The following is a 22,259-nucleotide window of genomic DNA, read 5'->3' as shown; positions in this document are numbered from 1 at the left end:
TTAATTCATCCTTAAAAAATATAACCGATTTTGAACTTCAACGGAAAAATAATTCGATAACTAGCCATAGAAATGAAATTTTTCTGACAAAAATTTTAAACTCCTTTTATATGGCCTTACGGATTAAACCTTTTTGACACATTTATGGTGAATGTCTACAATAAAGGGAATCGATAAAATTTTACACAAAAAACAAATATAATTTTTATCCTTTCTACATGTTTTAATGTCAGTAAGATTATGTATATTGAATATGAAACCAAAGTACACACAACATCAACACACACTAACATGTATTTCAATTACAACAAGAACCATAACATATTTTTCAACCACTTAAGTTGCACTTAGCGCCTTTGTAAATCCCGTAGAAAATCTTAGTAATAAGTATAAATAAAAAATTAACCTAATTTCATTCAAATCTTTGTGATAGATTTCGCATGATACTTTTGCATTTTATTTTTTTTAATTGAAATTCTTTAAAATTTTTCAACGCAAAAATTACACCATATAGAAATTTGCCAATGTTTTCATATATTTTATCAAAAGCACACAATCTATCTAACCTACCTTATAGAATAATAATTAAAATCGGATTATTTGGTCGTCCTTAGGAATATTTGAAAGTTTTGATCAAATTTTTGGCTTAAAACAAATTCTCGGTTTAAAAACAAACGAATATCTCACTAAGTAGATATTTTTTTATTGGCTTTAGGATTAGACCATGCGGCCAGAAACAAAGTAAGTATGTAGTACCAAGAAGATATTAGTTTTAATTAAATTCAGAAGACGCTTGAAAAGACTCGTCAAGGTGCTTCTTTTAAAAGAAAAAAGTTAAATTACGAGGAGTGGTTCTTAAGATACAACAGATCAAATTTCTCTGGCATTTTTTCACCACGCAGTAAATAATAATCTTGAATCCAGTTTTATAAATTAAATCTAATAACTATAGAACTTCTATAAACTTTTATATTTAGAAGTTTATTGTTATTAATGTATCATAAAAATATATTAAAAAAATAATATTTGTATTTAGAACATTAAAACGCACAGTTGGTAAGTTTTTATAAAAGCCTAATTTTATAAAAAGTTTTATTTTGTTATAAATAAAAAGTTTATTTATAACAATAGGTACTGTAAATAAAACTGACTGTTTCATTCATAGGAGAGTCTAACCAATAGAATACACCATAGAATATACACTCACCGGCAGAGAAAACGGGCACCCCAAAAAATGGGTCATTTTTAATGTCTTGTATTTCCTAAACCTGATGTCCGATTTAAGTAATTTTTTTAATATGTTATAGCCTTATTCTTTATCAATATTGCTGTAATAATATTGTTGCTGGACAGGTACATTGTCATTGTATACAGGGTGTACGAATCAAACTGTGTTTTTTTCTCCAACTTTGGAACACCCTGTGGAATGTTCTAGCTTTTATAAAATACTAAAATTAAAACCCAACTATAGCCACAGATTTTCTTAACATTCTGTTTTTTTATTCATTCGCTTATGTTGGATAATAAAAAAGTTAGGCACTTTAACAACTATCCCTGTTTTTCGTCAATACAGGGTGTTTTTCAATAAGTACGGCAAGCTATAAGGGGTAATTCTGCATGATAAAATAATGACAGTTTGCTTTATAAACTTATGCCCGCAAATACTTCGTTTCTGAGATAGGGGGTGTTGAAATTTTTCTTACAAACTGAGGATTTATTTATTGCTCTAAAACGTTTTGTGATATGCAAATGAAATTTGGTAGATTTTAAGAGCTAGTTATTGCGCAAAAGTTAATATGTTATAGCCTTATTCTTTATAAATATCGCTGTAATAATATTGTTGCTAGACAGGTACATTGTCATTGTATAGAGTGTGTACGAATCAAACTGTGTTTTTTTCTCAAACTTTGGAACACCCTGTGGAATGTTCTAGCTTTTATAAAATACTGAAATTATAACCAAACTATAGCCTCAGGTTTTCTTAACATTCTGTTTTTTGATTCATTCGCTTATGTTGGATAATAAAAAAGTTAAGCACTTGCTTTATAAACGTATGCCCGCAAATGCTTCGTTTCCGAGATAGGGGGTGTTGAAATTGTTCTTACAAACTGACGATTTATTTATTTCTCTAAAACGGTTTGTGATATGCAAATGAAATTTGGTAGATTTTAAGAGGTAATTATTGCGCATTTTTTGGCATACTACTAAGAATTTTATATTCACCATTGGCGTGCATACGGGTATAAATATTTTAGATATATCCCGTATGCACGCCAATGGTGAATATAAAATTCTCAATTGTCTGCCAAAAAATGCGCAATAACTAGCTCTTAAAATCTACCAAATTTCATTTGCATATCACAAACCGTTTTAGAGCAATAAATAAATCGTCAGTTTGTAAGAACAATTTCAACACCCCCTATCTCAGAAACGAAGTATTTGCGGGCATAAGTTTATAAAGCAAACTGTCATTATTTTATCATGCAGAGTTACCCCTTAGAGCTTGCTGTACTTATTGAAAAACACCCTGTATTGACGAAAAACAGGGATAGTTGTTAAAGTGCCTAACTTTTTTATTATCCAACATAAGCGAATGAATAAAAAAACAGAATGTTAAGAAAATCCGTGGCTATAGTAGGGTTTTAATTTTAGTATTTTATAAAAGCTAGAACATTCCACAGGGTGTTCCAAAGTTGGAGAAAAAAACACAGTTTGATTCGTACACCCTGTATACAATGACAATGTAACTGTCTAGCAACAATATTATTACAGCAATATTGGTAAAGAATAAGGCTATAACATATTAAAAAAATTACTTAAATCGGACATCAGGTTTAGGAAATACAAGACATTAAAAATTACCCATTTTTTGGGGTGCCCGTTTTCTCTGCCGGTGAGTGTAGAATAGAATAGAATAGAATAACAATAGAATAACCAATAGTTACAGAAATCTAAATTAAACTGATTATTTCATTCATAGGAGATTCTGACCAATAGAAAGCTACAGAAATCTGAATTAAATCGATAATTTTTGATAATCTCCCGTCGTTAAGTATATTACGTCAGATGCCCTTCGTTGCTACGAAAAAATACATTCAGTGACATTAATGACAATTAATATTTTAAAAATTATAAAAGTGATGACTTTCAATCGTCAAATATTTATAAAAACTGTGTTTAATGGTACTTACATAAATAAATTAAAATAAAATTTTGGTTTTGAACAGTTTTATTCATGAAATAATCGCAACAAATTGCACTCGACCTCTGAAATTAATATAGAATTTTTGCTCTCGTGACACTTTGACATAATTTCACTCGCCTTCGGCTCGTGAAATTAAAACTGTCAAAGTGTCACTCGGGAAAAATTCAATAATTTCAGAGCTCTTGTGAAATTACTACTGATTATTTCATTCATAGGAGATTCTGACCAATAGAAAGCTACAGAAATCTGAATTAAATCGATAATTTTTGATAATCTCCCGTCGTTAAGTATATTACGTCAGATGCCCTTCGTTGCTACGAAAAATACATTCAGTGACATTAATGACAATTAATATTTTAAAAATTATAAAAGTGATGACTTTCAATCGTCAAATATTTATAAAAACTGTGTTTAATGGTACTTACATAAATAAATTAAAATAAAATTTTGGTTTTGAACAGTTTTATTCATGAAATAATCGCAACAAATTGCACTCGACCTCTGAAATTAATATGGAATTTTTGCTCTCGTGACACTTTGACATAATTTCACTCGCCTTCGGCTCGTGAAATTAAAACTGTCAAAGTGTCACTCGGGAAAAATTCAATAATTTCAGAGCTATTGTGCAATTACTACTGATTATTTTTTAATGATTTTAACTTCCAATCGTATAGTAAGATATTTGATCCCGTGTTTAATTCTGTCCAATCAGATTAAAATTATACTGAGAAATATCTACTGTAAAAAATTACCGATAGAATTTTTTAAGTAGATTGTTTCTGTTTAATGGCAACCAGTTTCCTAGTTTTGACAACTGTCACATTTCAGAAAATATCCATAATATACGTATTAAAAATATTCTTACGAATATCACACGACAGTAAGAATAAATAAGAAAATAAGGCTTCATTTTTACTCAAATTTGTTGTCATTGGGCAATAGCCACACGAGTCCTGCGGGCTCTCGTGTCTATGGCCAGACAACAAATTTTCGAAAAACTGTCGCATTATTTTCAATTTATTCTCACTCTCTTGTGATATTATAGCCGATAATTTTTGATTATTTCATTCATAGGAGATTCTGACCAATAGAAAGCTACATAACTCTAAATTAAATCGAAAATTTTTGATAATTTCCCGTCGTCAAGTATATTACGTCAGATGCCCTTCGTTGCTACGAAAAAATACATTCAGTGACATTAATGACAATTAATGTTTTAAAAATTATAAAATGATGACTTTCAACCGTGAAATATTTATAACAACTGTGTGTTTAATTGTATTAATTTTGTACTTACATAAATAAATTACAATAAAATTTTGGTTTTGAACAGTTTTATTCATGAAATAATCGCAACAAATTGCACTCGATCTCTAAAATTAATATAGAATTTTTGCCCTCGTGACACATTGACATAATTTCACTCGCCTTCAGCTCGTGAAATTAAAACTGTCAAAGTGTCACTTGAGAAAAATTCAATAATTTTAGAGCTCTTGTGCAATTACTACTGATAATTTCCCGTCGTCAAGTATATTACGTCAGATGCCCTTCGTTGCTACGAAAAAATACATTCAGTGACATTAATGACAATTAATGTTTTAAAAATTATAAAAATTATTGACTTTCAACCGTCAAAAATGTGTATAAAACTGTGTGTTTAATTGTACTAATTTGTACTTACATAAATAAATTACAATAAAATTTTGGGTTTGAACAGTTTTATTCATGAAATAATCGCAACAAATTGTACTCGATCTCTAAAATTAATATAGAATTTTTGCCCTCGTGACACTTTAGACATAATTTCACTGTTATTTAGACTTTCATTTCAAATTAAAACTGTCAAAGCGTCATTCGGGAAAAATTCAATAATTTTAGAGTTCTTGTGCAATTATTACTGATAATTTATTATAACCGAAATAAAACATCTTTGGAATTTGGTAATGAATCATTTTTTATGGTAGGGGAGCCCAAGCGGGGATTTTGCAGTTACTCGAGCGCGTCAGATTATGACATGGGGAGAAACCTTGTACCCTGTAAATGTACCCCTACCATATATTGGATCTTAATACAGGGGTATTCGTTATGGGGGTCCGAAAAAAATATCTATCATTAGAAAAACTCGAAATCGTCAGATTAAGATCAGGTAAGTTAAGTACATGCGGACCAGTGTATATTTCAAAAATCTGACGGTTTGAGCTAATGTGTATGGAAATGGGTGAGTAACAAAGTTTCACAAGAAAAAAGCGAATATTTCGAGAAATAAAAGTCAAATCTAAAAACTAAAAAATACGTGTTTAATATTTTTTAAAAATCTATCGAATAATACCAAACATGACCCCCGCGGAGAGAATTGGGGAGTAAAGGACATCGCACACATCTTATGGAAAATATAATGTAACTCAAATTCAATAAAATTTATACGAATAGATTCGTTTTAAATTAACGGTCAAATCTTATCATTGCGCCAACTCTTAATTATGATTAATTACGGCGCAAATTGCAATTAAAATTTTTCGAAATCACATTTTTTGAGTCAGTAAAAGTGTCAGTTACAATAACTATTGCTCTGGGTGCTATTCACAAGAACTTAAACCCCGCTATGTCTAAGCGGATTAGTGAAACTAATCCGCTGATTTATGGAGTACCGTCAATTTGGGTATTTTAAAATATTTTTTCTCTCTCTAACTTATGTACGTACCCATTTGATTTCAGATTTATTTATATCAATTTCTGCTCTTATTATTGAAAATATAGAGTTGGCGCAATGATAAGATTTGACCGTTAATTTAAAACGCATCTATTCGTATAAATTTTATTGAATTTGAGTGACATTATATTTTCCATAAGATGTGTGTGATGTCCTTTAAAATTATTAATAGGAACACCGCGATATTTCGCGAAATAAACATCAGATCGAAAAACTGGAAATACACGTATTCAATGTTTTTGAAAAATCTATCGAATGACATCAAACACGATCCCCCACGGAGGTGGAGTGGGAGGTTAGTTTAAAATATTAAATATGAACCCCCATTTTTATTGCAGATTTGGATTCCTTACGTAAAAGAGATAACTTTTATTCAAGACATTTTTTCGAATTATGGATAGATGGCGCTAGAATCGAAAAAAACGCTTGTTAAAAATAGAAAATTAAATTAAAAAATAATATAATAATATCGTATGGTATTTTTTTCGGGGAGATACTTTCGGACAGGTTCCGGCGACAATTACATCTTTAACCCTGTTTCAAGTAACTACTGTCGATGTACACACTATCCCAGCGATGTACCGATGGCTTAACGTGCTCTCCGAGGCACGGTGAAACGGATCGTATCATTTTTAGAAATGAAAAATTGATTGTCGTTGGCAGGGCTCGAACCCGCGTGCTCTGGCGTGTGAGGCTAGTGATCATGCCGTTGAGCTACGGTCGTTCACATGACCGCAGCACATGAAATTAAAAAATTGAGAGCCTCCACTTCAATGGAAAATGTTTACTTTTTTTGGTTTTAGGACCTAATCTTCACAACTAAACAGGTCCCCATAACGCTCGAGTAACCGCAAATTTAGCATACTCTCCTCCCCTACTAGGAATTAGGTGTGTCTATTCAAGTTACAACGGATTAAAAAAATAAACGAAGAAAATTGCTCTACAGCAAGCGGAGAAAATACATTTTTTATGTGTACCGATTTTGAGCTTTGAAATTCAATTTTCTGTAACCTAGTTTTTTTGGTAATTTTCAAGTGCAATACAGTTCTTTCTTATTATTATGTAGATATATATTTATTCAAAATTAGGCTTACCTCAGTGATGGTTGGTAAAGGGGACCAGCATCATAAATGTGTAAAGTTATTCCATGTAAAATGATGGAAAATATCAATATCGTGGCACAAAATTTAAAGTCATTAAAATTGCATTTAAACTTTATGTATAGTATGAATAAATTTATAATGTAAAGCTGAAAGTCTGCCGAGACATGCCATGTGACAGCATTGCACTGAAATAATAAAAAAGTAAAATTAAAAATAATATAATACTTAAATAAATTTAGAAAAAAAACGAAAAATAATTATTGGGGACATTTATATACACTTGTCGAAGAAATTAACGCACCATCATAGAATTGGGACATTTTTAATGTGTTTAATTTCCTGAACCTCTTGTACGATTTGAGCAATTTTTTAATTGCCATCATAATGGCGTTGCTAGACGTAAATTTTCATTGTATGCCGGGTGTGCCAATCAAAGTGCGTTTTTATTCTCAAAGATCGCAACACCTTGTGGAATATTCTAGCATTTATAAAATACTGAAATTAAAACCCTACTATAGCTAAATGTATTCTTAACATTTTGTTTTTTGACTCATTCGCTTATGTTTGATAATCAAAAAGTTAGATACTTTAACAAATGGCCATGATTATGATCAGTGTGCCCTCATTTTATGCTGAGTTTAAAAAATAAGCTTAAAGTAAGCTATGACAAATTAACAACTTGACAAATGTAAAACTGGCAATTTGGTAAATTGTCAAATATCGGTTATGTACCTTTTACTGTTTAAAGAATTGCTACGTAAAGGAATAAGATATGTCCGTGTTGTTAAAAAAATTCCTCCCCAAACCATTATACGCCCTCTTAGTCCAGGGTAAAAGGTTTTTCCCATGACACTTCAACAGCCAGGGTACTGAAGCGTTTTTTCGACAGATATAAGTATATTTTTCTTATAAGAACAAATTGTAACTATTCCATGCGTAGGATCTGGCGGCCATTTTTATTTATAAACAATTTAGTTTCAAAAACGGTTTTTTTCCCTTTTTGTTCAAATTAATGGAAAAGAGCAAGACTTATAATTTTCTTAGTGCAAACGACTTCCAGAGAATAAAAAAAGCTTTAAAATGGCGTATTACAAAATACAATATACTTATTTTTATTGTTATTATAATTGAAAAAATTCGAAATTTCAAAAAAAAAATAACTTCGCGATAACTGTTGTAAAAATAGGTGTGCAGCTTTGAAATTTCTGTAAAATAAGGGTTCTTTGGTGCTTAATATATGACAAACATTTCAAAGCTATTCATTCAATTGTTTAAATTTTATTCAAATTATTTATCCCAGAGAGCTATTTTTTTGAAATAACATAAGTCAGAAAAAAATAATGTTAGAACTGTTCTACAGGTGTCAAATGAAAGAAAATGCTAGGGGTTATTCTCCTAAGTTATTATTCTTACAATTTCGAACTTAGTGCAAAAATTTATAGGGATTTACATAAAATTGGCTACAAAATTAAGAAGGATTTGAAAAGCTTAAATTTTATTTCGTTTTATGGAGTTTTTGAACAAGCAAAACTTTTTATCAAGAATGACATTTTTCGCTAAAATTGAAAATAAAAAGTTTTTCCTTTTGGACAGCCCATCCGTGGACACACTGTATATATTTATGACAATTTTTCATCAATTATCATATACATAACATTACTGGGTAGTTGTGCACCTAAAAACGGTAAAAAATAGATTTTTTTGAAAAAAGTTCTTCAAAAAGTTTATAAGGACAAATTGACGATACTTTTGCATAATTATAAATATATTACTAATAAATGCATTTTTTATTCACTTTTTTTTAAACCAATTTGAAAGTTTAGTTCATGCTTTTTCATTTGACACCTGTAGAATGCTTATAACATTATTTTTTTCTGACTTATGTTATTGCAAAAAAAGCTCTCTGGGATAAACAATTTGAATAAAATTTAAACTATTGAATGAATCGCTTTGAAATTTTTGTCACATATTAAGCCCCAAACAAATCTTATTTGACAAAAATTTCAAAGCTCTACACTTATTTTTAAAATAGTTATTGCGAAATTATTTTTTTTAATTTCGACCTTTTTTCGCAATTATAGTAACAATAAATGAGTGTATTAAACTTTGTAATATGCCATTTTAAAGCTTTTTCCATTCTCTCGAAGATGTCTGTACAAAGAAAACCCTTACTGTGTTTCAATAATTAAAAAAAAAGCAAAAAAGGCCGTTCTTTGACACTAAATTGTTTATAAATAAAAATGGCAGCCAGATCCTAAGCAGGAAATAGTTACAATTTGTTCTTATACAGGGTGATCAACTTCTGTGACAAAGTCCAATATATCTGTTATTATAAAATATATGAAAAAAAGTTGTGAATAAAAGTTATAGACACCTTTAATGTACACATTTTAAAATTAGTGAGAAATATACAGGGTCCTCCATAACACGGTGCCAAACCAAAGTTATGTTTTTTTAAATAGAACACCCTGTATTTTATTCAAAATCTGATTTTTATACATTTTTCTGATTAAAAAGACTTGTTTACGGTTGTACTGAGTGTTTCAAAGTTATGATCACTTTTATCAAAAAATCATACTGATTTGATCGCCCTGTATGATTCTAACACTATAATATAAACTTATTTTTTTTAATGCTGTTGACTGTCAATATGAAAGTAGTTTTGCAACAACGTACAATTTTTTTATCACTACACAAATGGTTGTCAAAATGTAAAAGTCAAAATGCAAATAAAAGATTTTCTTCATATTTTTAAATGGAACACCCTGTATTTTATATTACCATCGAAAAGTTCTTTCATTATACTTGCATATCTTTTAAATATTCCCTATACCTAAAGTTATTACTTTTCGAGATATTTTAGTTTTATTTTTGATAACTCATAGATACGTTTATTACAGTAAATTATTACCCATAATATTAGAAAACTCCAATGAGTTTGTTAATGATAATTAAAATTAGACTGCATTTCATTTTTTTCTCCAAGTTTATGGTAAATTCTATACAATAACGACAATTTTATATTTACTAACAAAATGATATTAATTTTCCGCGAAGAAATGGGAACTATAAATTGCTGCAAGTTCTTGTTTAAGGTGACTTTGAAATTATTGACACAATAACAGTCAGATGTAAGATTTTAATTATCTGTACGTTTTTATTTTTGTTATTGATTATAATTGTTTGCCATATTGTTATAATTGTTGCCTAACAATGAATTTTAGTCGTGAAGAAATGACAGACATGATATGGATTTTAGGAGAGTATTTCAAAAACTCACTAGTTGCCACAAGAATTTATAAGCAACGGTGTCCATAGCGTCAACAACCAAATAAGAGAGCATTTGACAACTTCTTAGACAGGTTTAATCGTACCTACTGGTTCTGTTTATGAAGCAAAGGAAAAAACAAAAATCATTTATTATTACGAATGAAAATTAATTAAATGTTTTACTGCCTGTTACAGAAAATCCTCATACAAGTATTAAAAATATTACAAGAGAGCAAGATATAAGTTATGGATCTATCCAAAACATACTCAAGAAAAATAACATGCACCCATCAAATACAATTACATCAGGATCTTGTTGGGGATGATTTCGAACGAAGAGTACAATTTTGTCAATGGTCACAACAACAAATAGTTATACAGAGAGATTTTTTGAGTGTGTTCTTTTTTTTGAGACGAGGCAACATTCCACAAAAATGGTAGTGTAAACAGACAAAATTTTCATTATTATTCCACAACCAATCCGTACTGTGTTCAGACACATAATCAAACGAGATGGTTCTTAAATGTTTGGGGTGGAATCATAGACAATTACGTTATAGGTCCTTTTTTCTTTGAGGAATCGGTAAATGGTGAGGATTATTTAAATTTTCTAGTGAATCATTTACCTATTCTACTTGAAAATGTACCATTAAACATCCGCCAATATATGTGGTACCTTCACGACGGAGCCCCTGCTCACCACAACGCAATTGTCAACGGTGAACTCGATGAACTATTTTCTGAAAGATGGATAGGAAGAGATGGGCCAGTTCACTGGCCACCCAGATCAGCAGAATTAAACGAAGTTTACTTCTTATTTTGGGGTTATATTAAAGACGTAGTGTATAGGACACCGCCAACAATAGTTGACGATATGAAAATAAGGGGTGCGTTCGGACGACCACAGCGGCTGGACAGCTGAGCCAGCAGTAGCTGTCAGACGTCACCGCTGGAAGCCAGCCGCTGAGAGATTTACTAAGCTTTCCCTATCACGGCTGGATGCAACCACTCAGCCGATTTCTGCTGGCAGCCAGCCGCTATGGTCGTCCGAACGCACCCAAGGACTCAAAACGCCTTTTAAAGTGTCACACAACAAAATTTGTTTTTGTTTTTAATGCATTTACTGCTTACAAACATCAGTAGATCTTTCGAAACTCGTCCCCAGGCTTGTGTAGACGTTATGGGAGGTCATTTTGAACATCTTTTATAACGTAAGAAGTACGTTGAACATTTTTTTATTTAATTTAGTTTTTTTAATAAATTATTTTAATAAATAATTTTTTTATTAATAACTATGTAATACATGTTGTTATCAACAATAAAACTAAAATATCTCGAAAACTAATAATTTTAGGTATAGGGAATATTTAAAAGATATGTAAGTATAGTGATAAAACTTTTCGATAATATAAAATACAGGGTGTTCTATTTAAAATTATGAAGAAAATCTCGTATCTACATTTTGACTTACCCTGTATACAATTTGTGTAGTTATAAAAAATTGTACATTGTTGCAAAACTACTTTAATATTGACAGTCAAAACCATTAAAAATAAGTTTATATTACACCGTTAGCAACATACAGGGCGATGAAATCAGTATGAATTTTTAATAAAAGTGCTCGTAACTTAGAAACACTCAGTATAACCCTAGACAAGTGTTATATCTATAGAATCAGAAAAATGTAGAGAAACCATATTTTGAATAAAATACAGGGTGTTCCATTTGAAAAACCTAACTTTGGTTTGGCACCGTGTTATGGAGGACCCTGTATATTTCTCACTAATTTTAAAATGTATACATTAAAGGTGTCTACAACTTTTACTAACAACTTTTTTTCATATATTGTATAATAACAGATATATTGAACTTTGTCACAGAAGTTGATCACCCTGTAGATATTACCTGTCGAAAAAACGCTTCAGTACCCTGGCTGTTGAAGTGTCACGAACAGGGTATATTTTTGTCTTATTACCCTGGCCTATCCATTTCAAATTCGTTCTGTATGTTGCACTGGGCATAACGCTCATTTGGTCTACATAGGATTACTCTTAACCTTTAACTACCCGCGCATCAAGTTATAACATAACTACACGCGTGGCGTACTTTGTACGCCACAAGAAAATACACTTAAAAACAGCGGATTTGTTTATTTTTTTTTAAAACTACACTTAGTTGTTTGTTATAAACCTTATTCGGCATCAGTGAATACTTGGAGTTCCTTTTCAGTAAGCCAATTGGGATTTATAACTGGAATCATGGAATAACTGGATTCCATGGTAAATAAAATTACTAATCAAAAATTTTTTTAAATGTGATTTTTTACAGGAGAAAAAGTATTGTTTACAAAGAAAAATATATTTTTTGCCATAATGACTAAAAAACAATTAAAATATGTACTTATATTACGACTTATAGTAATATAATCCTGGAGTATATTGTCCACCACCGGAAACAACAAATAATAGTCTGGGCTGATTATCGGAGAATAGGCCATTTTTGGGAAAAGCTATTTACCAGCAATTTTATTACTGGAATCGAATCTTATGACTGTATATATTAATAATATAGATATGCAAAGTCCGCAGATAGTGTGCTACTTTTTTTATAAAGAAAATGGCGCCCGAAAATCGTGTTTTTTTCAATTTTTGCTCTATAACTCCAAAGATTTTAACTTTACACCAAAAACACTCAAATAAAAATTCACCGCAATTAAATTCTGCATAGAGACGTGTGTTTTCTGATTTACTTCGACGAAAACTTTCCCCGGAAAAAGCAGGTTTTTCCAACAAAATCTTTAATTTTCAACTAAACTTTTAGATAAGTAATTGTTAATCAATTGGATGAACCACGAAATACAAGAATGGATGGGTCAAGAGAACATAGTAAGAGCAACAAAAGCACAGAGAATTAGATGGTATGGACACATAATGAGAAGAGAGAAGAACAATCCGTTAAGAGTTATAACCGAATGGATACCACCAGGTACAAGAACCAGAGGCAGGCCTAAACTCAGATGGAGACAACAAGTGGAAGAAGACTTAAGAAGTATGGAAATTAGAAATATAGGAAGCAAAATCAGAGAGAGAGAAGAATGGAGAAAGGTAGTGGAAACAGCGAAGTCACACCAGCAATTGTAAAACCAAAGTCAGAATGGGATGATCCCCCACAAAAAGGATCTTCAAGTGAAAACAGCTTCAGCTTCCTCGGGAGCGTACAGCTTGTATATATATATAATTGTTAATCAATAATTAAATAACTTGGTAATGTAAAAGCCCTTTTCATATAGATTATAATTCCAGAAGACGATGGAAATTGAATGAACATTTTAGCAACAATTGAATTGTTAATTAAAAATTTACGGTCGCTATAATAACGACAATAATTATTATGCATAAGAATATTTATGATTTTTTCATAAAAAGACACTATACCTATCTAATGTACTTTACAGAATTGAAATTGGATTATTTAGGCAGCCTCAGAAATATTTTAAAATTATAAAGAGTTTTTTGGCTTTTAAACAAATAGAATATCTCGGGAAATATTATACTAAATTAAATTATAAAAACGGTATTAGGGAAGCAGTGGCAGGGCACTTCTTTTAAAAGAAAAAACGTTTAATTATGATGAGCAGTTCCTGAGATACAACCGGTCAAAGTTGACCGGAATTTGCGGCAAACATATAAAAAATAGGATCATAATTTTCAAACCGCCACCTTTTTGTTTTTGTTCTCTTTCTCCACACCAATTTTCATATCCTTAAAGTACTCATAACATATATTATTATAATAAAAACTATCGATAATACGTGTGAAAATTGCCAAAAATAGCAAGATTCCAATCAAAAATTAGGTTGGAGAAAATGTAACCCTCAAAGTTCAAAATCGGTATACGTTAAAAAAATTCATTTTCTCGGCTTCCTATGGAGCAATTTCCTTCATTCTTTTTTTGTTCCCAAGTAACTCGAGTAGAGACATCGAACTAATGCATTATTAAATGTCAATCTTGCTTTTGTTTTGTTATAATAAATTAATTTATTTATTATAACACAAAATTTTAATTTGTTTAAATAAAAATTGTTTAAATAATTATACAGCTTTCAAATGAGAATATTTATGGTTTTAACTTTAAAAGGTACACTTGTAGTAAGTTTATCTAAAAAAAGCCTACAACTGAAAAAAATATGTAGTTTTCTGTTCTTATAAATAAATTAATCTATTATAACAAAACAAAAGCAAGTTTAACATTTAGTAATGCGTTAGTTCGATGGCTCTACTCGAGTTATTAGAGAACAAAAAAAGAATGAAGGAAATTGCTCCATGGGAAGCCGAGAAAATGCATTTTTTTAACGTATACCGATTTTGAACTTTGAGGGTTGCATTTTCTCCAACCTAATTTTTGATTGGAATTTTGCTATTTTTGGCAATTTTCACACGTATTATCGATAGTTTTTATTATAATAATATATGTTATGAGTACTTTAAAGGTATGAAAATTGGTGTGGAGAAAGAGGACAAAAATAAAAAGGTGATGTTTTGAAAATTATGATCCTATTGTTTATATCTTTGCCGTAAATTCCGGTCAACTTTGACCGGTTGTATCTCAGGAACCACTCATCATAATTAAACGTTTTTTTCTTCTAAAAGAAGCGTCCTGCCGCTGTTTTTCAAATACCGTTTTCATGATTTAATTTAGTTTAATATTTCCCGAGATATTCTATTTGTTTATAAGCCAAAAAATTGTTTATAATTTTAAAATATTCCTGAGGTCGGTTAAATATTTCAATTTCAATTCTGTAAAGTACATTAGATAGGTATAGTGTCTTTTTATGAAAAAAACATAGTTATTCTTATGCATCATAATTATTGTCGTTATTATAGCGACCGTAAATTTTTAATTAAAAATTCAATTGTTGCTAAACTATTCATTCAATTATCATTGGCTTCTGGAATTATAATCTTTACGGAAAGTGCTTTTACAATACTAAGTTATTTAATTATTGATTAACAATTACTTATCTAAAACTTTAGTTGAAAATTAAAGATTTTGTTGGAAAAACCTGCTTTTTCCGGGGAAAGTTTTCGTCGAAGTGAATCGAGAAAAACACGTCTCTATGCAGAATTTAATTGCGGTGAATTTTTATTTGAGTATTTTTGGTGTAAAGTTAAAATCTTTGGAGTTATAGGGCAAAAATTGAAAAAAACACGATTTTCGGGCGCCATTTTGTTTATAAAAAAAGTAGCACACTATCTGCGGACTTTGCATACCTATATTATTAATACATACAATAATAAGATACGATTCCAGCAATAAAATTGCTGGTAAATAACTTTTCCTTGTATTTTGCTAATTAGCCCAGAGTATAATAACATGTAAATTACGATCTTTCCAGAACGCCGATTATAACGAAACTAAAACCAAATTGTAAAGCACATTCCAGTGATAGGTTAGAAAAATAAGCAAGGTCAAAAATTAAATTTTTAAATATATTTCCAGTAGAATTCTTATATCTGGCGTACAAAGTACGCCAGCGCGTGTAGTTAAAGGTTAAACGTCGCGTCGATCGTTCGGAATTGTAGAGGCAAAGTCTACGTTTGCTCTACGCCTACGTCTAAGTTTACGTGTGCTCTGGCAAATTGCAATTGAGCTCCTAACCCAAGACATCTCCTAAAGGCATCAATGCTGCAAATAACAAAAAAAATAAAGACCTAATTGAAACTTTAAATAATAAATCTACTAATTTTCACAACAAACAATTCATTTCTCATAGTCTACCTTAGACTTGATATATATATATATATATATATATATATATATATATATATATATATATATATATATATATATATATATATATATATATATATATATATATATATATATATAAGGCTGAAATATTGGGGTAGCAGCAATCTCAAAGAAAACTCTTTATAATAGTTCCAAGCTTTCGAAAATGTTTATTTTCATCATCAGGGAAACTACAATCATAAATAGACAGTATTTAACAAATAGGCTAACTGAAATCAATAATAATTGCTATCTTTGTGTTACCAAAAATCCAGAACACCATAGTTTCCTCTCACTAAACCAGGTGTCGAGGATCCCCAAAAACACAAAAACAACAAAAAATTGTTTTGAGAAATGCAGAGTCAATACTTTCACTAAAAACACTGCACATTTTTGGGGATCCTCGACACCTGGTTTAGTGAGAGGAAACTATGGTGTTCTGGATTTTTGGTAACACAAAGATAGCAATTATTATTGATTTCAGTTAGCCTATTTGTTAAATACTGTCTATTTATGATTGTAGTTTCCCTGATGATGAAAATAAACATTTTCGAAAGCTTGGAACTATTATAAAGAGTTTTCTTTGAGATTGCTGCTACCCCAATATTTCAGCCTTGTTTCCTAACTGTTCAGCAAATATTATATACCTGTTATATATATATATATATATATATATATATATATATATATATATATATATATATATATATATTTATATTTATATTTTTATATTTATTATACCAAGCAGAAAGTGAGGATCTACTGATAAAAAACATGGCTACAGTTTATTCGCATGAGACATGCACTGGATGTAAACATTAGTTGACAGCGATGTCGTCATCGACATCATAAGAGATGGCTATTTCCGTTCAGGTTTTGAATATTTTTGGATAACAATTACTTATATAATCGCGTAAATTATTTAATTATTTTATTAATAGGATTATTTTTTGACTAAATATGTATTCGGTAACTACAGTAATTTATATATTATAAAAATGTTGAGAAAAACCTGAGGCTATAGCTGGGTTTTAATTTCAGTATTTTATAAGTGCTAGAATATTCTACAGGGTGTTACGAACTTAAAAAAACACAGTTTAGTTGGTCACCCGGTATATAATGAAAATTTACCTGTATAGCAACAATATTATAACAGCGTTATTGCAAAGGATAGGGCGATAAGGTATTAAAAAATCACTTAAATCAGACAACATGTTTACATGTTTACAAGTTTCGATACATGAAAAATTACCCATTTTTCATGTGGTGCGTTTGTTACTTGGAGAAGTTTAGTTGAGAGTTTGAAACAATTTTCCTTCATTTGGAACTAGTAAATTATGGTTTAATAATCCAACTATTACTTACTATATCTACTAGCCGATAAAAATTGGTGAAAAGAAATATTGAAGGGAACCAATTCTCGGTACAAGCTTTTTGATTAGCAATAATTGGATAAAAGTTTGCTGGACCTGTTATTACCGTACTCCATGAAGTCTCACTTATGATCAATATAACAATTATTAGAAAGTTTAACCTAAAATTTAAATAATAATAGAAACCAAAAATGATTAATAATTTCTACCTACTACTTTTATTATTAATTGTCATTTGAAAACTTACTTCTTGAACCTAAGATATATACCCCCAAAATATGCCGTTTTGTACATACCCAGTCCTTATAATAGCTGGCTTATGTGTGGGCAAAAGTCACAAACTATACAGATTCTGAATCGGCCCCTCTTGAAACACCGGAAAAAAATTCAGATAGGTGTAACTTTTCCACACACATACAAACATATAATACATACATATCCATAAACATTTTTCCCTTTTTAACTAGAAATTGAGTCATAGTTCTGAGCTCGGTAACATTTGAATGGTAAAACCGATTTTCAAAATTAAACATTCGTTGGAAAAGTAATGATCGGTACTATCAGATGCCGCAAAGGTCGGACTTAAATTTTTGAAATTTTTGGAAGTTTTGGGGACGACAACGAAAAACTGACCCTAAATAGGAAGAACCGTAAAATCCACACCCTTGAACCAAAATGGATGGTTGACATATGGATGGGCGAGTCATTTACGATGGAACTTGTCAATTTTTCAATTCAAAAAATCGAAAATTTTGTGTATATATAGTGTCGCATGTAGGGGGGTTGTGCACCACTGGCGAGAACTATCGTTTTCTGGTAATACAACAAAATTTGTTTAAATGTCAAAAATATCGAAAACTTTAATAAAAAAAAGTCAGGTCATTACAAAATACGGCCCTAATAAAAAAAAGAACAATACACAGTTTGGGTCCACCCTGGTATATTAAGGCTCTACATCTATCTTTCATAGACAAAATAAGATTGTCGACATCCTGTTGAGTTACGTTTATCCATTGGTCTATCAAACGTTCTGGGAAACAAAACTGGGTGTATATGTTACCCATATGTGCAGTAATTATTCATTGAAGCATCTCCCATACATGCTCGATAGGATTCATGTATGTCCGGAAATTCTGGTAACGAAGGCAACACATCAATACCTTCGTTGGTGAACCAGTCTGTCATTGGCCGTGCGTCATAAAGACGAACATTATCATGCATGAGATAGAAGTTTTAACCAACCGCATCAGCAAGCGGACAAACCATAGGTTGTAGAATATCGAGTCCTGCTGAGCTGTAAGGAGGCAGTTTGGTTAAATGAGGTGCATTCTGCAACCGACCCTTATTATACTCCATGCCATTGCAGTTCAACTTCTGTATGCATAAACGTCCTGGACATGTTTTTAGTGTTCTAATACAGGTTCAGATCGTCTCCACACTCTAATTCGACGAGAATCTGGATGAAATCCAAATCTAGATTTGTCGGAGAATAAAGCTGTAACGAAATAATTTGCATCCTAGTTTTGATATTTTTGACACCACTCTAACCTTGCAGCGCGATTGCTACTGGAGATAGGTGGACATCTCAATGGCCTTCAATTTTGGAGATTGACTTCATTGACATGATTGCATACAGTATCACGGCCTACGGTTACCTGGTGCGCCGCTGCAAGTCGCTAACCAATTCAGATGCTGTAATTGTTGGTTGTCATCTAGCGGCTAGCAATAAAAATCGGCCTTAAACTGCAGTTCTAGCGTGCTCATGTCCTGGATGACGTTCGGCTGAACTTCTAATGTCATAAAAACGGCCGCGACAATTGACTTGTTGTAACACTTTGGGAGACTTCCCTCGCTCATCTACATTATTTTTTCGCATGCCAGATTGAAGATAAAAGGTCTAGAGCCCTATTTTTTCATCCATAATTAAATTACGTCGTTTTATGATAAAAACAGTATTTTCAATGCACTAAGTAAACAAGAACTTTATAGCATAAACAAAATCGAAACTAGCAAAATATATAGGTACTGCAGTATAAAACCTAGAGCTTTTTTTCTCTTCTGTAAAAACCTTTGTCAACTACTCGCTATCACGTATGCCGTTGTTTTACTCACAAAAATCTACTGGATGAGTAACTGTACAAATTCAATTGTAATTAAACGTTCATGTGAATTTATAGCAGAGGATACGATATAAGGTCGAACTGCACCGATCTGTTTAATGGAAAAAAATTATTTTATATATAATATATAAATTAGTATGTTAAACATTATAAAAAACAAGGAGTGCCTGACATAATGCTGTTCTGACTATAATTAATTAATAATTAAAATATTATTTTTTTCATAAATTTCACTGACGTGTTTAACAAAAAAAATTAACACTATCGGTAAGTACAAAGCCTATAGGATATGTAAACATAGGGGTGCCTATTTTTATCCTGTCAAATCGATTGGGTTGCCAGGTTGAAACCGGTGTCTTGTTCATAAGTATTTGCACCTACTTGTTCTACTATCAACCAAATTGGTTGATACCAACTATTTGGTACTAATCTATCAACCAAACACAAAAATAAGCACTGTTTAATTGCAAATACGATGACATGGGGTTGCCCGTAAAAAGCCTGTTCTAAATGAGGGTAGCCTAATTTTTTAAATTTTACAGCGTCTACTTATGGATAATTAAACATATGTAAAACTTTGTTATTACTAATTTTACGAAAAAAAGTTATTCTTTATAAAAATTTCTGCATGATGTAAATCCTATGATTCAACAATCAGATGTCAAATTTTGTCAATCTTATACGAGTTATGTCAAAAAATGTTAATTTCATTTATTTTCGTTTCGTTTATTTTTCACAAATCGAAAATTGTTATTATGAAAAGGTATTAATAATCATAAAATATGTTTTAGTGCGCAATTACATCATTATAATTGGAAGAACAGTTGCAAATTTTTTTGAAATTAAATTCCAAACTTCATTTTTATTTCTTACAAGTAGGATAACTCTTTTATTATTAATTTTGCGAAAAAAAGTAATTGTTCGTAAAGAGCTTTGAATTGTCTAAAACCTAAGGTGCAGCCATCATCAATTTTATAAATTTTATACGAGGTATATCAAAAAATATGAATTTCGCTTCGGAGAAAAGTTATTCAGCATTAAAAATATGTTGGAATACAGAATTATATCTTTATAATTGGAATATTCTGAAATATAAAGGTACAAAAAAACTCTTGAGCGAAATTGATTGGCAAAATTGGCAAAAAAGGAAAATCACTGGCAAAAACCCGCAATATATGTATATATACTCGGATTCACGAGTAAATTTCAGTACACTTCTTATGAAAAGCAAGGTTGCCGATACTCCCATATCGTTTTACGCGCATCTGAAGCGGGCTCTGCCACGGTAAGTCAGACGACGAGCTCGCAACAACGCATCGTTTTCTTCCATTTGATTTACGTTATGCATTAGAGCCAACGCTGAAATCTACAACTGAATCCAAGTATAGGTACTATGAAATATCCAATAATTTGGAAATTTATTTATATTAGATTAATTAAAAAAAAACTAGTAAACATTAAATATTTAAATATATTATAATATATTATTCAATATAAATGCAGCATTTAAATGTCGTTATAAATTGAAAACAGAAAACAACACATAGTTATTTGAAACTTTTATGTTTTTTAGAGTTTACCGCTAAAATTTATGCCCTGAATAACTGCAACAAAGTAAATGATGCAAGAAATCGTATTTTAATGAAAACTGATACTGCTAAAGAAGACAGCGAACAGTTTTTGAAAAAAAAATTAAAAGTTTTGACTCCAGCCCTATACCACCATGCTGGAAATATTTAGAACAAATAATTTTACGAAAGATTTTTGTTAATTCCATTTGGCTTAATGCAACTGAGTCGGAATGTACAAAGCTCCAGCCTGAAAACTGTGGTTGGCATCTAGATGATTATTTAAAACCAACAGGATTTATGGGGGACCAAACGCCTTTGAAAGTGCACGACATTCTGGAAATGACGGAAGGTAATGGTGAATGTAGCGAAGGCAATATTGAAAATTTTAGTTCCGATGAATCTGATGTAAAGTAAAAATCACTGGAACCAATGTTTTACAAATGTAATATTTATACTTATGGTTTAGAATAATAAAATCAATGTACTGAATAATAGTACATTGTATACCTAGTAGGAAAAGTTTAACATTCCCGGACGATGTAAATATTGCCGTCGAGGCGCAAGCCGAGACAAGGCAATACAGAGCCCGGGAATGTGGCTTTTCGTACAAGGTATACATAATTTTTTTTTCCGAAAATCGAACATTTCAAATAGACAAAAATATTGAATTGTCAAAGGACCCCGCAAACACTCCTTATGGAAAAATGGTCCCAGTCAAATTTAACGAAAGTTTGGTCAATTATACTTCTCGATGTGTAGATTAAAAAAGTCCATGGGACCCGGGTCTGAATAACTACTATTCTCGGGCTACAGCCTTCTAAAGTTATTATATTCGAGTGCTCGGTTTACGTTAAGTGCACTAATTCACGGCCAAGCGAACGAAAATATTTATTATTGGAAGAAGAGAGACTCAATTTCTTCATACGTACTTGCTTATTGTATATGAATTCGTGGTCAAAAATAGATGCATCGTATTTTAGTCTTCAGAAAACCTCCGAAAAATCCTCAGAAAAATAAAGAAGTGCGAAATAAAATGGGCTACTAGAGTGATATAAGAATTATCATGTTTTCATAAATCCTTCACAGTTATGCAATACCAGCAAAGCTGCAGTTCCGC

General features: G+C 30.9%; 1 protein-coding gene across 2 annotated transcripts in view; it reads right to left on the bottom strand.

Annotated features, from left to right (window-relative positions):
* The window catches only part of LOC114339774 (O-acyltransferase like protein-like), a 191,377-nt gene that overhangs the window by 36,489 nt on the left and 132,629 nt on the right, over positions 1-22,259 (bottom strand). For both annotated transcript variants that reach the window (XM_050649812.1, XM_050649811.1), the window contains exons 7-8: positions 17,444-17,612; positions 7,010-7,203 (exon numbers count right to left, since the gene is read on the bottom strand). In XM_050649812.1, the coding sequence (XP_050505769.1) occupies positions 7,010-7,203; positions 17,444-17,612 (363 nt within the window). The remainder of the gene's footprint in view (positions 1-7,009; positions 7,204-17,443; positions 17,613-22,259) is intronic.

The sequence above is a fragment of the Diabrotica virgifera genome, chromosome 4, assembly GCF_917563875.1.
Source record: "Diabrotica virgifera virgifera chromosome 4, PGI_DIABVI_V3a".
NCBI classification, from domain to species: Eukaryota; Metazoa; Arthropoda; class Insecta; order Coleoptera; family Chrysomelidae; genus Diabrotica; species Diabrotica virgifera.
Note: the sequence above shows the minus strand (reverse complement) of the source record. Positions and strands in the feature narration are given on the sequence as shown.